Consider the following 13,673-nt stretch of genomic DNA (forward strand, 5'->3'; position numbering starts at 1 on the left):
TGGTACTTTATACGTGTTATATAGCGACAAACTTTGTTAGTTTAAATCCATTTTAATCTGTACGAATTAAATAATTATTACGATTTATTTTCCTTTACTGCGCGCAACGTAAAATCCGATTCTATTTTATCGAAGGCTATCCTCGACTAAATATCGCAAAACTAAATAGACGCAAACGGATCACGATCGTTGATTAAATTTCAAGCGGTTAATTCCATGGGAAAGGAAACAAGCCCACAAGAAACAAAGTTTCTAAATCTTGAAATCTCATTATCGTCATGGTAAAACGAGAACATTTAACCTATCAAACCACTTAATCAAGCTACTTCTAAAAAACGAACTAGCCCGTTAATTGGGACGTTCGTTCCCCGTGGTACGGGCTCCGTGAAGTTCCCTAATTTCGCGAAATTCGATCAAGATACACGATATTCGCGTGCCCGACGCATTCCATTCGTTATCAAGGAAATATCGTGCCGCTGTTTAATTCCAGGTGACACGGTCTCGCTGTGGTTTCGAACGAGATTAACCGGTACCTCCGTATTCCTCTGCAAACCCCGCCCGACCATTTTCTTTTTCTTACCTCTCTTTTTCCTTCGCCATCCTTTCGTTCTCTTCGCCTCTTATCTGACGTACCCAATAACGAGGTATGTGTGTCGCTCGATAAGTTGTATTGTTCCTGGCTGGTTGGCTGGTTTGCGTCGAGCTTATCGACCTACTACGAGGGGAAAAAGCAACTCCGGCGAAATTCGTCGCGCGAATCGTTTTTCGACCTCCGAAATGCTCTCTCTCTCTCTCTGTGTATGATCGATTCGTCCAAGAAGCCTTCTTTGCTTCTCGTCTTCTTCTTTGTCGTCTTTTTCTCCGTTCGAACCTATCGTGATTAAGACAGCGGTATAAGTGGTAAACAAGAAACGAGTGAATTTAACTGGCAAGTATGAAACTTCAACTTGATTCTGAAAATAATATCTGTTATATCGTGTATTTGGATATATAGGAACGTCTAGAAATATGGGATTTATCGTATAACTGTAAAATGTTAACCGAACGTTTGAATTTTAACATGGATTTGCAAGTAAAATTGTATTTTGTACTTGTTTTAAACATTATTTCGCAAAGATAGTTTGCCAGTAGATTAAAGCCATCCCCGATGGACACGCGAACGCCACAACTCGAAAGCATACAGGCGAAATTATTCCGTAAAAATAGTTCTACCACAAATTAAGGAGATACGCTATGTGAAATCATCTTAAAACGTGAAAAATTATTCCGCGAAAATAGTCTCCCTGCAAACGAATGCGCTAGGAGCCAACGTCACGTTACCCAACATTTTTTTAATATTCTAATTACGGAAGAGAATTTTAAGGATTTGCTACGTATATTTTCATCGTTACTTCTACTTTTATTCGGATTCTACAATTTTATAAAATTCGAGAAAAAGTCAAAGTATCCATAGAAGATTACGGTAAACCATCTTCTTTTTTTTTTTTTTTTTTTTTTAAAATCATGAAACTTGATTTCGTATTTCTGTCCATTGCATAACTTTCGCACGTTTTTATAATACTGTCCTTGGGTGAAAGATGCGTACATCTAAGAAATAATAATGTAAAGACACGAGTAAAATTACTCGGTAAAAATAATTTTCTTGCGAATTAAAAAGGCACGCGAGGTAAAGCCATGCCATAACTCGGCGGCGCATAGACAAAATTATTCCGCAACGCGGGAATTGTTTCTACAAATTGAAAACCACATGCCGCGAATCTGTAATTTAATTTGCGAGACGGCTATTTCGCAAGTGTATTTTATAACACGCGCCGTGCAAATTTATTTTTGCGCGATAATTTACCGTACGGTCTCCAATTCCGTTTGTGGCGACAACATTTTTCATGCATCGTTGAAAAAGCGCGGGGTGTGGTATTCGGAAATAAGCAGGCCGAAGTAGGAAATGCGAAGATGGAAGTGGTTGCGAGCGAACCGCGCACATGTTCGATTTTTATCGTAGTCCGCGTTGATCGACTCCTACTCGCGTGAATTGCAGTTCGCCGGGATGCGTCGAAACACGTTCAAGGATATATTTCTTAACCAAACTTGGCAAACTTGCGGTGTGTGCTTCATTCTTTCTCTTCCCTACTTTCGGTCTTAACTTTTTATAGCGTGATATATGTATAGCGAATCGCAAAAATATTCTCCGCGTTCGTCTTTCTTTTCCTTAGCGTTATTTATAGCCGCATAAATCGCTCGCATGGATTATTAGCGACACAGAATAATGAAAAGTTACATGAGATTGTACTTACAGTGAGTGATTTACAAAAGTGCTCGAGCGCTTACCTATAGAAAACCTTCGTATACGTGTACGTATATCAGTGTGTGTGTGTGTTATTTAAAATATTTTGAAATTACTTTAACGCGTGTTTCCACCACTCTACCGTAATTAGCAGAATTAACGTATATATCGTTATATTCTAATTTCGAATATGTAAAATAATTCAGTAGCTTTTGTATCGATCTATCGTCCTTTAAATTACCATTTATGACGAGCTTTATGCCGAATCGTTAAACATCGCTATCGAAGCGTTTACACGGAATCTTTTGTAAGAAAAGCATTTGCTCGGATCGTAAGATCACATTTTTTTTTTTTCTTTTTTTTCATATTTAGATTACATATTTTACACAACTCTCGAGGTGCCGGATCTTGTCCATCGAGAAGATCGATGAAGATGAGTAATATTTCTACGTGCTTCTCAAATGACGTTTCGTTAGTTTATCTTCCTACGTTCTTTTTTCTATACTTCGCGCTTTATTCCTCTATCCATGTGAAAAAGCGTATACGAAAGTTTTTATAATTTCTGTTCATCAAAAATGGAGCATTCAGGGAGGTTCGTCTACGTGTCTTTATTACGTTCAAAAGTGCAGCAATTGCATAATTTATAGCGGCGTATGGTCCTCGAATACGAAAAAGAAGACAGGTGGCAAAACTGAGAAAGATATATCAGAATTTTCATGACTGTGTAACAAGTTTCAAAGTTCAACGCGCACCATGTAAAATATTTAACGTCGACCTTAATGGCAATTCGATGTATAAAAGATGTAACTTGAGCAAACGTGGAAGAACTCTGTACGTTTGCTCTGTACGAACTTTCTTTCTCCCTCCTATCGCAATTAGTAAATTCTAGAGAAGATCGTGTACGTTCTGTCGCGTTTCGTAACTGCTTAAAACGATTCAAGAGGATTAACCGACCATAATACGCGTTCATAACGAATAAATGGACAAACAACGCATTGATATTTCGCACAAAAGGTTAACAAAGAACGTACCTCGCTGTGCGCTTTGCTCCATTTTCGCTTTTCAATTACCGATGTTGTTGTTTCATAACCACAATCCTGATGATTAATCGGGACACAAAGTTTTAATAGGCTGTCTGCCCGGAAATTGCATCATCTCTTTCGCTTTCCAACGAAATATTATGACGTTTCTCTCTTTTAACCTGCTTCTGTGCGTGTTGAAATTTCAAAATTACACGATTGCACACCGACCGCGTTATTACATTTCCGAAAATTCGATATTTTTTCATCGATCAAAGGATATCGTACGCGAAACGACCGAAGAAAATGTTCCAACAGGCGAAAAAGACGGCAAACCCGTAGTCTTACGTATCAGCTATTTTGCTTATTCGTGTAGGCTTGCTCGATTAATCGATCGAAAGTGACGTGACTCGCGTCGAAAGAGGATGTTCCGGGAAATATTAATGTGACCAGGCGGAAAACATAAAAAAGGCGGAGTACATTTTCACGTAGACGATCATCAGCCATCTTGATCGTCGTTAGTGGGGTGTCGGTCAGAGCTGTCCATTTATTTCCCAATTTTATCGTTATTATTTGATATTACGTTCCGACTGTCCGTCGTTTCTCCTTTTTCGCAGTTTATGCCTGTAAACGCATAAAGAGAGGTTCGTACGTTTTAAGCAACGTTCGTTTAAATAGAACGCAATTTTTACTTTGACGTAGAGTTAGCTTCGCAGAGAGTCGCAGAGAGAAAAAACGTATTTAACTGTGAATCGCGAATCAAGAAATCAGAGTAGTAACACCGTGACGCAATATGGTGGACGTATCCGGTGGTAGTTTTTAATCTGAACAATTTCGTAACCTAGTTTTCGAAGTCGGTCCATAGTTACTCATTTTTATTACTCGTTTTCAAGTATCGCGTTGAGCCAGTTTGGACAGCATCCGCAGTTCCGAATTGGTTTAATCCGCACGTAGAGCATATAGGTCAAAGCGTCCCAAGTGAGTCCAACTTTCGTTGACGTTATATTACGATTAGTTTCACATTTGCTTCACTTGTCGCGTAATAAAATTCCACTTTAAAACAGTGTTTCGTACCTGCCGCTGGCCACTGCTCAAATCCATAAAAGTTATTCGATAATTAATGTCCACGTCAAAAACTAATATGCAACAGGGTAGCTATAAGTGCAGAAACGGATAACCTGGAAAATATTGTGTTTCACACCGAGCCGAGCGCTCTCGCAAACAGGAAAACATCCATCGGCATTAGTTTAAAACTAATACGTTGATCGACAAGTTACAAGTTGCGGAACCGCAGATTTCTATGGTAAAGGCAGTCCCTAAAATTTTACGAGTTACGTTAATTAAATCCGTGATGTTATTAATATGATTTATGATTTTACACGTCGTAGAAATTTACTTGTACGATTTTTGTAGACTCTTTCAAAGCTATCGGACGTGAAAGTTAATTCAAATTAATTTTTCCTTCCAGATATAGTCATTCCTATTTTGTTTTGATAATCCGCGATTCATAAATAAAATTGTGTTGAAGTGATCGATACTTCTGAGAAAACTCTACATCTGGTCTTTGGCTTTCACAAAGCGCCGATGTCGTCGATAGCGCATAGACAAAAGAATGCGTCGACAACAGACGATAAGCGGCACACGTGCGACGTCTTTTTTCGGCGTTCCTTTAGTCTCAGGGTAACACTGCTAGCGTGCGGGTCTGAACCAGCTTACATATATATTCCTACTTGTATTTACGCTTCTGTATTAAATTATATTTTCTACCTTACAATTTATCCACACGTTTCTTTGTTCACACATCTAATAACCTCAACAAATTGCATCGCGGGGAGTCGTAAATTCCCGTTACGATTATAATAATCGACACCACGAACAGATCGATCCCCTTATCTCTTTCGAGATAATAGGGGTAGTTGATGTGGTATAACACTGCGGTTAACAGATTATAATATCTATATTTCCAACAACTTAGTACAAGAAAGAGTTACGCCGTTGCGTGAGATGTAAGTGTCGTGGACGAAGGTTTGACCCGGTAGAGAAACGTTGACTGTCCTCAGGTTAGAGAATCAGTGTAGAGGGACTGATCTATAGACGAGGTCGAGTCCGAGTAGGTATGCCGACTGTTCTGTCGCAAAAGAACGAGTCCCTTGCAGTTGAATATAGTAATGTAACTAGAAGCAGTCCGAGATGTCTGATCCGTCGGTTTTCGACTTGGTGCCGGAGTATTGACCGAACTAATGTCGTAGAAGCAGCGAAGTCCGTTCTCGTGTTGTTACGGAGGAAAGCTCGGTGCGCGTATGCCTTTTGAACTAAGAACGCTTTTCGTTAGAAAGCGAGGGTAACGATCCGCAATGTCCATTGGTTATAGCCAAGGTTAATAAACGAAGATAGGTCTCCTGCCAACGTGGCTCGTAGGTGGTGGCATTGTTTATGGGTTAGACGAATATCCGCTTTCTCCGTAATTTGTAAGAACGTGCAAAGAACCTAATGACCGTTCCAAGGACCATTCATAAACCTTGTAAAATCTCGAAAGTACTTGTAGGATTATAAATTAAGTTGGAAAGATTCTGATGGTTCCTTGGGTTTATCGAGGGTCTGTATAACGGTACGTGGGCCTTGGCGGCCAGACCTCGAGGGACGTCGCACGGACCATTTCACGCGACGTAGCAGTGGTCAGTAAACTCTTGTGCTGTACACTCACCGTTGTGTTGTGATTTATGAAACAAATGTTACGATTTATAAAATTTCACTAGTGTACCGTTGTTTATCTAATGATCTCGCAGAAGATAATATACGCAGGCTCGAGGATCTAAGAAAACAAAGGAAAACAAGAACAGATTTTCGCACTGCAACTCTCCTCGTAAAGGTACCGTGGATCAGCGATATTCCGACGCAAGAAACAGTCTTATAAATACTCGTATTACACGAGTATTAACTGGTTCGTTTCCGATATTATCGAGGAACTCGAGTAGTTTCTTATCTCCGTATTATCGGCCGATACTTAAATCGTCTTATATATTATATCGATATTTAAAGATATCGCGTATTCCTCGCGCACTATACTTATTATCGCGAAGCGTTGCGCCACGACACAAGAATCCTCGATGCGACGGTTGCTGTGGCCATTTTAAAGAACTTCCGTTTTAATTTATTCCCGGAAGCGGGCGCACCCGTGACATCGGACAGTGCGGAGCCAGGAAAGGATCAAGAGGGGCGATACACCGGCTGTTAGCAAGGATTACCCAGTTCCTCGAGGATGAGCTGTTGCTGTTGCGCGGACGAGCCATCGTCCAAAGTGGAGCCCGGGGTAAGGATTATTCTTTACGATTACGCCTGGTTGAAATTTTCGCTCGAGTATTTCAATATAAAAACTTCTGGTCTCGTCTCGTCGCCATGGCGGAAAAAGGAACGGAAGCCAGGTCAGGTCACTGATTTCGTTGAAATTTCGCGCGCGATTCGCGCACGGGGTGCAGTTCTTTTCGCGTAATGGCGGAGAAGAGCGATAATTATTCATGAGAAACGTATCGGCCTCGCACACGCGCTTTAATTATCGTATCCGTGTCTAAATTACGTTCCAGTATATTTAACCAAATAGGTTAGCGATGAATAAACGATCGTTCCGTCTAAAGTTTGCGTTTAGTTTAGCGATTACGTCGGATGCACTTTTACGTGAAACGTTTTCATTTTGCATCGAATTGTTTGTGAATCTTTCTCGACGAATATTTATTTCTCTTTCTCTTTTGCCGGGTTTCACAAGATAAAGACGTAGATAAGCGTAGCTAGTAATAGTAATACGAACGAAAATGAAAAATAGGTGGAATTCGCAGCATAGTTTGTTTTTAAATCGAGCTATATCAGTGACCTGTGCCTCGAATTACTTATACTCGAGCTTTTCGCGAATGTAAGTTTCTATGCCTTTGACAATTGTGAAAATAGGAACCTCAGCTCTCTATAGTTTCTCGCTTTCGTTTCAAAATTAAGTATCGTTAATTACGCAATATAGTAATAAAATAAAATGATACAATAAGAGAAATAAAGATGCGCGGATTTGTTATTTCTAATTAACGCGCGTGTGTGACGTTATAAAGCGTTAATTTCCATTTTAAAGCCACCCTTTGACCAATTAAGATCACAGCCTCAAACCGTTAAAAAACTCATACGTACGAGGGTTACACGTTTCATCTGGTTCGAAAAACGATATCTTTTAATATGTAACTTATCCATATATTGCTAAATCCGCTTACAGGAGTAATCGTATACTCGGCGAACGCTATGAAATTCTGAATTATACTTTTTAGTACGTTGTTATTACGTCCTTATTACGAATTTTTATCACATTTTTACGAATACGTGTATAAACTTCCACTAATGAGACATCCTTTGCCTACTTCGTTATGTAAATTCTTTTACATCGACTAAGAGCAATTATACTAGTTTGAAAATGATAATCTTAAGTGCCATTAACGGATTACGTCGAAGTTCACGAAATATTTCGCGTTCCGTATAATGAACTTTGGAATTTCGTCAGAAATAACAGAAAATTTGTAGAAAAAGTTTTAAATATCGAAAGTGGATGAAACGAACAACAAATAGCCCGGTGAAAAGCTTATCGTTTTAATTATTCTCATCAGCAAACGCACGAAGACTTTTCTCTTTAGAAAACCATTTCAACCTCTGTCTTGCCATTTACTTTAAAGCCGATCGGACCGATTAATTCTATCGCGAGTATTACGAGCGCGACAAATATTTCACTAAAAACTATTATTTTTTCATAAATAAGATTCGCTGCAAAGTAGATTTAGTTGGTTTACAAAGTCTACTAAACAAGATACAAATGATTATTAGAACATGCGCAGCGAATGTAAGTGTTTATGGAAATCCATGTTTGGGATGTATAAATAAATGCCAAAATACGGTAATTAAATGCTTTAAATACGGTGCTTACATATAGCCCATCAAAGTTAAATTTAGCACAGAGAACTCGTGTCGCCAAAATTCGTCATTTTCGTTCAAAGGGTTGAAAGTAGAAAGACAGAAATACACTCGACCAAAATAGCGGATATTTCAAAATAAACAGATATTTAATTTCTAATGATAAAGCGAACGAAACAGAGTCAATCGAGAATATAAAGTTTAAAAAGAAAGAGAGAAAATGTTGGAATAGATAATCAATTTTCAAAAACGAGGATTGGAAAAAAGCAAGGAAAAAGAGCTTAAATTTAATACAACGCCAAGTTGCAGTCGCAAGGTGGCGAATTCCAGAAATAACGCATCGTATGCAACGTGTTGGATAGCACTTTCTTACGACCATAAATGCAGATAAATGGTTTAATTATAACTGTTTGTTCTCCGTATTCCAAAATGTAATTGAGAAAGGGGTGGTCTTAAACTGGTGATCACTAGCGTGCATGGAAACCGTGTATTCACGCTGCGATGAAACCGCTGTTTTTGCGCTTATATGTATCCTCTAATTGTACGGTTATATACCGATGGTTCCGTTGATCTACAGGGTGATTTAGAAATAACGGGATGATTAAAATTTGATTTTCGCTAGAGACTCGAGCGAAAACCCGAATATCATCGTTATTACCACACACGCGCGTTTAACGTTATCGAACGTGGACGAAATCAAGCGAATAAAACGGATATTTTTTTGTTGCTCCAACATGTTAATGGAGTGGAAATAAATAATCACGGGATAATAATAGTGGTAACGTTATAGTAGTTGGTAATTGCCGGCCTCTGTGATTACATTGTTTCGGTAATGAGAAATACGAAAGCAATAATTATCGGCTTTTCTATCTGTTTCGTAATTAACAATTAAACTAGCGGCGAATCGAGTTACAAAGTTGTAAATTGACAATGAGACACTGTCGAACGACTACCGTCTTCGTCGTTGTTCCGTCGTTTCGGAAATTTTCCTGCGCGATTGTTGGACTCTCTACCACGATCGAATTGATATTAGTACAATTTTATACGATTCTAATTAATTCTTCTGCATAACTGTAGCAAATTTGACAATAAAACGGTCAATTTCCGCAAGTATAATATGGTAATAATAATTTCTTACTGTAAAACAGCGTTGCAATATTATTAATAATTATCCTTTCGATTATCGATTACGTATTATTATTAATATTAAGACTGTCAAGATTCGCTCGTTCGTTACGCCATGCTTTCATGATATTAACGCATCATAAGGCGATCGATATTACTCCATGTAATAACAAAATTTCCATTCGTGCGAGGAGAACGTGTCGAAAAAATGGACGGCTTAACGAAGCTTTTAATTTTGCTTGAAAAGCTTACACACAAAAACGTGCGTATTAATTTCTCACGATAAACATTAACATATATTATCTACGTAGTATCGATCAAGTTCCTAGACCGTCATTCTTTAGACAGAGTTCCTTCCGTTCTGAAGTTTCACGGTTTCCCTTTAAACTAGATGAAATTACAGAGATAGCGTTCACACAGTAATTTAAAGCGACTAAAATATTTAAAAAGAAAGATGGGAATCACATCTTTTTCACAATGTTCTACTAGATCTAAATTTTTGCTATTACATATAGAAAAATATGTTCCTTTTAAATTACTTGACAGAATACAATTAACTAGATATCGTGTGATCGATAAGATCCGGTAATTTTGTTAACGTAATCTTTGACAGCTACCAGAACAAAATAAACGCATCGATCATTACACGAAGAGACTTGTTCCATTTGATTAATCATCTGCCTGAATATTCTTTTTTTTTTTCGTTAAATTCATAATAAAAAATGTGCAATATTTAAAACCGTATGCTACTCTATTTATTACTGTTTATTAGTTCGAACAAACGAGATAATAAAATAACGGAAAAAATAAAATGCTCGAACGAAAAGATACAGACTTTCGTACAAATATACGCGTTCGATTTCTTTTTAAATTTCAAAAAAATTATACGGTTGCAATAACCATTCATATACGATGCACAGACATTTTCAAACGAAACCTGTCTGGGATGATCCCAATATATCTTCCTTTAACGTTTTTCTGGCCAAACTCGATCAAAACGTTTAACCATCCTCGTAATCCATTGCAAAACACGAATAGCATAAATTTCACGGTTCCGTTGTTCGTTCCATCGTGAAAATCGAGAATAAAGACTTTCCAAGTTTATACTTCATCTGAAAGTAAAATTTTGTTAATAATATTCGCTCAATTGTGCGAGACGACTCGGGTAATTAGGTCGAGAGGCTGCAAAAGGGCCAAAGACGGTCAACTTCCATTTGACTGAAACTTTGCTCTACAAGGACGATTTTTAACGACGACTCGGACTTGATCGAGAGTTGCTTAATGTAAACGCGACTTTAACGAGAACGAGACGCAAATAAATGTTGACAACGTGACACGATGATGTTATCAATGAAACGTAATGGCACGCCTTTAATAAGACGAGTCAAGGGAGAGAGAGAGAGAGAGAGAGAGCGGAATTTAATTACGAGAGACACGCTAATGCAAGGTCATCGTCGAACAGTCTAATTAATTTAGGCTGATGTCTACTACGATCGTTCGACTCGTAACAGGGTTACCAACTGCGTTCTGCTGGCGAAACGACGCGAATTCTCGTTGAAAGCGTTTAGCTACGCTCGATTTCATCGGGCTGAAAATTTACCGGAATGCTGACCGCGGCCAATAGATTCGACGTTTTCGATCGTTACACGGAAAGACGTTCGCGTTCGACCGACCAACTCCGTCTCTCTCTCTCTCTCTCTCGCTCGCCTACTCTCTGTTCTCTGATTCGAAACAAATTTTTCGTCTACGCGGTAAAATGGAAAAACGAACAACCTGAAGATGTAGAATTTAACCCTCGAACGCATGACCATTTTTTCAGACACGTTTCGTTTAAAAAATACGCGATTATCCATCTAATAACAAACGTTTTTAATAAAACAACTCGTCTATTCGTCCGAGTGAGAATAACGAACTGGAAGGGAAACCGAAATCTTATCTCGAATTTCATTTGCTCGTTTGCGAACAAAATATCACCGACGATATTTATTCGGTGGAAAAAAAAAAGTGAAGCTTGACACGCTCGCGATTTCGATAAAACAGTCACGATTTCCCATACTTTTCGTTTCAGACACCGGATCACGAGGGGATGTCGACGAGGCAGCCGGACCAGTTTTTCGTTACCAATCGATCGTGCACTGATATCCTGAGTTTGATCGTTCTGATCGGTCTGGTCATTGGTTTCGTACGTTCAACATCTTCTATTCTCTCTCTGTCTCTGTCTCATTTCACTTTGTTTCGTTTCTCTTTTGAAACAACGTACGTAGAAGGTACAAAACGTTTTCCTGTTACCAATATAGGGTTTCCTGTTGATCAACGTCGAGCAGAAAGGAGACATTTACCGCGTTATATATGGCTACGATGACTGTGCGAACGTTTGCGGTCGTATCACGGAGAGAGAACGTTCAAATAATTCCGATTTCGCATGCAAGGGTAAAGACATGAGGAAAGACAGGTAAGCATAACCTGTTCATTGACTCAAGCATGTATGACACGAGATGTGTACGCGAATAACGTTAAAACTACGTTGGCTCCTTTTCGAACGAGCGTTTCCACGTTTCATCGCCCCATTCAATTTTAACTCGATGGGAGATGTCGGAGGATTAATTGATATATATCGTTATCCACAGTCACACACACGCGCGATCAAATTAGTTAATCATCACAGAGAATACGATAAATTTTGATTCAAAATTTCCTGTTTGCTGTTCATGAATATAATGCTGCTACTAGATCGCTCTAATCTTACAGTCACGGTAAAATTATTCTATATTTATTAGCAGACCCTTGCCATTTGGAAAAACAAAATTTGATCGTATATCAATCGTTCGACCACCAGAATCGTTTCAATTTTACCGACTATTTCGAATATTCGTCGGGTACACTTTCAGAGAAATTTATCTGTCTGAATGAAGTGCCCCAAGTTAAGAAAGTCAAATCTTTAATCATACACAAGCTCGTGAAAAGAAACTTTAAAACCTCTATAAACACGTTTGTTTTAATAATCGAAATTAATAGCAACCGACCTCCAATCATCTATTCTATCCCCATAAACATCGATGATAATCTATATAGCAACGATCTATCGAAATACATACGTGTGTACATGCAAGCAGCACCCCCAGTGACCGTGTAGATATTCAAGCCTCGCCAAATACGGTGCCATTGCTCCCGAAGGATTAATAATTCGTCGATGGATTAACATCGAACTTCATAGCCGAGACAACAACGCGGAATTCAATATTCCGCGCGTCGATGACTGAATGAATGAAACAAGTTGGCGACAATGGGATCCGCTATACGATATTAATATTTTCTAGGCAGCGAGGCGTTCGCTATGGTGGACGAGCGCGCGAATACGCGAATACGTCAAATTGTACAGGAACGTTCACGCTGTTACAGGTTTTCTTCGCGTTTCTCTTCTCAAATAACCGATTTGCGAAAGAAGATAGAAAAGAAGCGAAAGAATTTCCCTATTCTGTCTTAGATTTGATCTCTAAAAATTTGTCAAGGCTTTGTGCAGTAACGAATAATTTTTAATTGGTAGACATAATTTTCTTAATTGGAAGGAAAACGTGAACCGACTCTTACTTCTGGACATTACCAGCTACAGAAGTATAAATTCATACTAAACTATCTAAAAAACGTGAAATCGCTTCTCCATGACCCTATTACGATTTTATTATTAATTTGAGATTAACGTTACGAATATCGATAACGACATCGAGCTACTCAAAGCTATTCTTTATCAACAAATTTTCTAAACTAACTGAATTCCGAACTGACCGTTTCCCTAAATTTTTCCATTTCATTTCTAGTTCTTAAAAATATTAATTTTGGCTATCTAAATCGTTATACAGCCTGATCATCCTGAATATGTTTGCGTAGACTCTCGATTAAGACTCGCCTTGCTACCAATCTGTTTCATCCCATCCTGATCTCTAATTCTTTATGCTATGCGTGAAATCTCGATGGAGAACTTAGCCGGGCCGTGTGAAATAATGCGGTTAATTAGCGCGAATGTTGCGTGTAAATTCGATACCCGGCCCGGGTGGAAAACGCGCTGCAACTTGCCAATTTCCGACGACACTTTTCGCGCAATCGTTCGTTAGCACCGTTACTCATTCATTATTCATTTCCCTCAGGTACCTGCAGATTACGGTGGACACACGAGGGGTGAAAACGCGCACGTGCGTGGAAAAATGCGGCAATCAGTTAGTATGACCATGACGCAAGGGATCCTGTACGCCACTTCCAGTTGCGGGATCGTAAAGAACGGTGTCTGCGTTGCACGAAAATTGCTATTACCTGTATTT

General features: G+C 38.8%; 1 protein-coding gene across 3 annotated transcripts in view; it reads left to right on the forward strand.

Annotated features, from left to right (window-relative positions):
* LOC139986103 (choline transporter-like protein 1) overlaps positions 1-13,673 on the forward strand; it is a 44,453-nt gene that overhangs the window by 26,602 nt on the left and 4,178 nt on the right. For 2 of the 3 annotated variants that reach the window (XM_072001153.1, XM_072001154.1), the window contains exons 2-5: positions 6,465-6,610; positions 11,429-11,542; positions 11,658-11,812; positions 13,503-13,571. In XM_072001153.1, coding sequence (XP_071857254.1) covers positions 6,560-6,610; positions 11,429-11,542; positions 11,658-11,812; positions 13,503-13,571 — 389 coding nt within the window. In that variant the 5' untranslated portion in view covers positions 6,465-6,559. The remainder of the gene's footprint in view (positions 1-6,464; positions 6,611-11,428; positions 11,543-11,657; positions 11,813-13,502; positions 13,572-13,673) is intronic. The other variant, XM_072001155.1, reaches the window with a different exon arrangement.

The sequence above is a fragment of the Bombus fervidus genome, chromosome 4 (assembly GCF_041682495.2).
Source record: "Bombus fervidus isolate BK054 chromosome 4, iyBomFerv1, whole genome shotgun sequence".
NCBI classification, from domain to species: domain Eukaryota; kingdom Metazoa; phylum Arthropoda; class Insecta; order Hymenoptera; family Apidae; genus Bombus; species Bombus fervidus.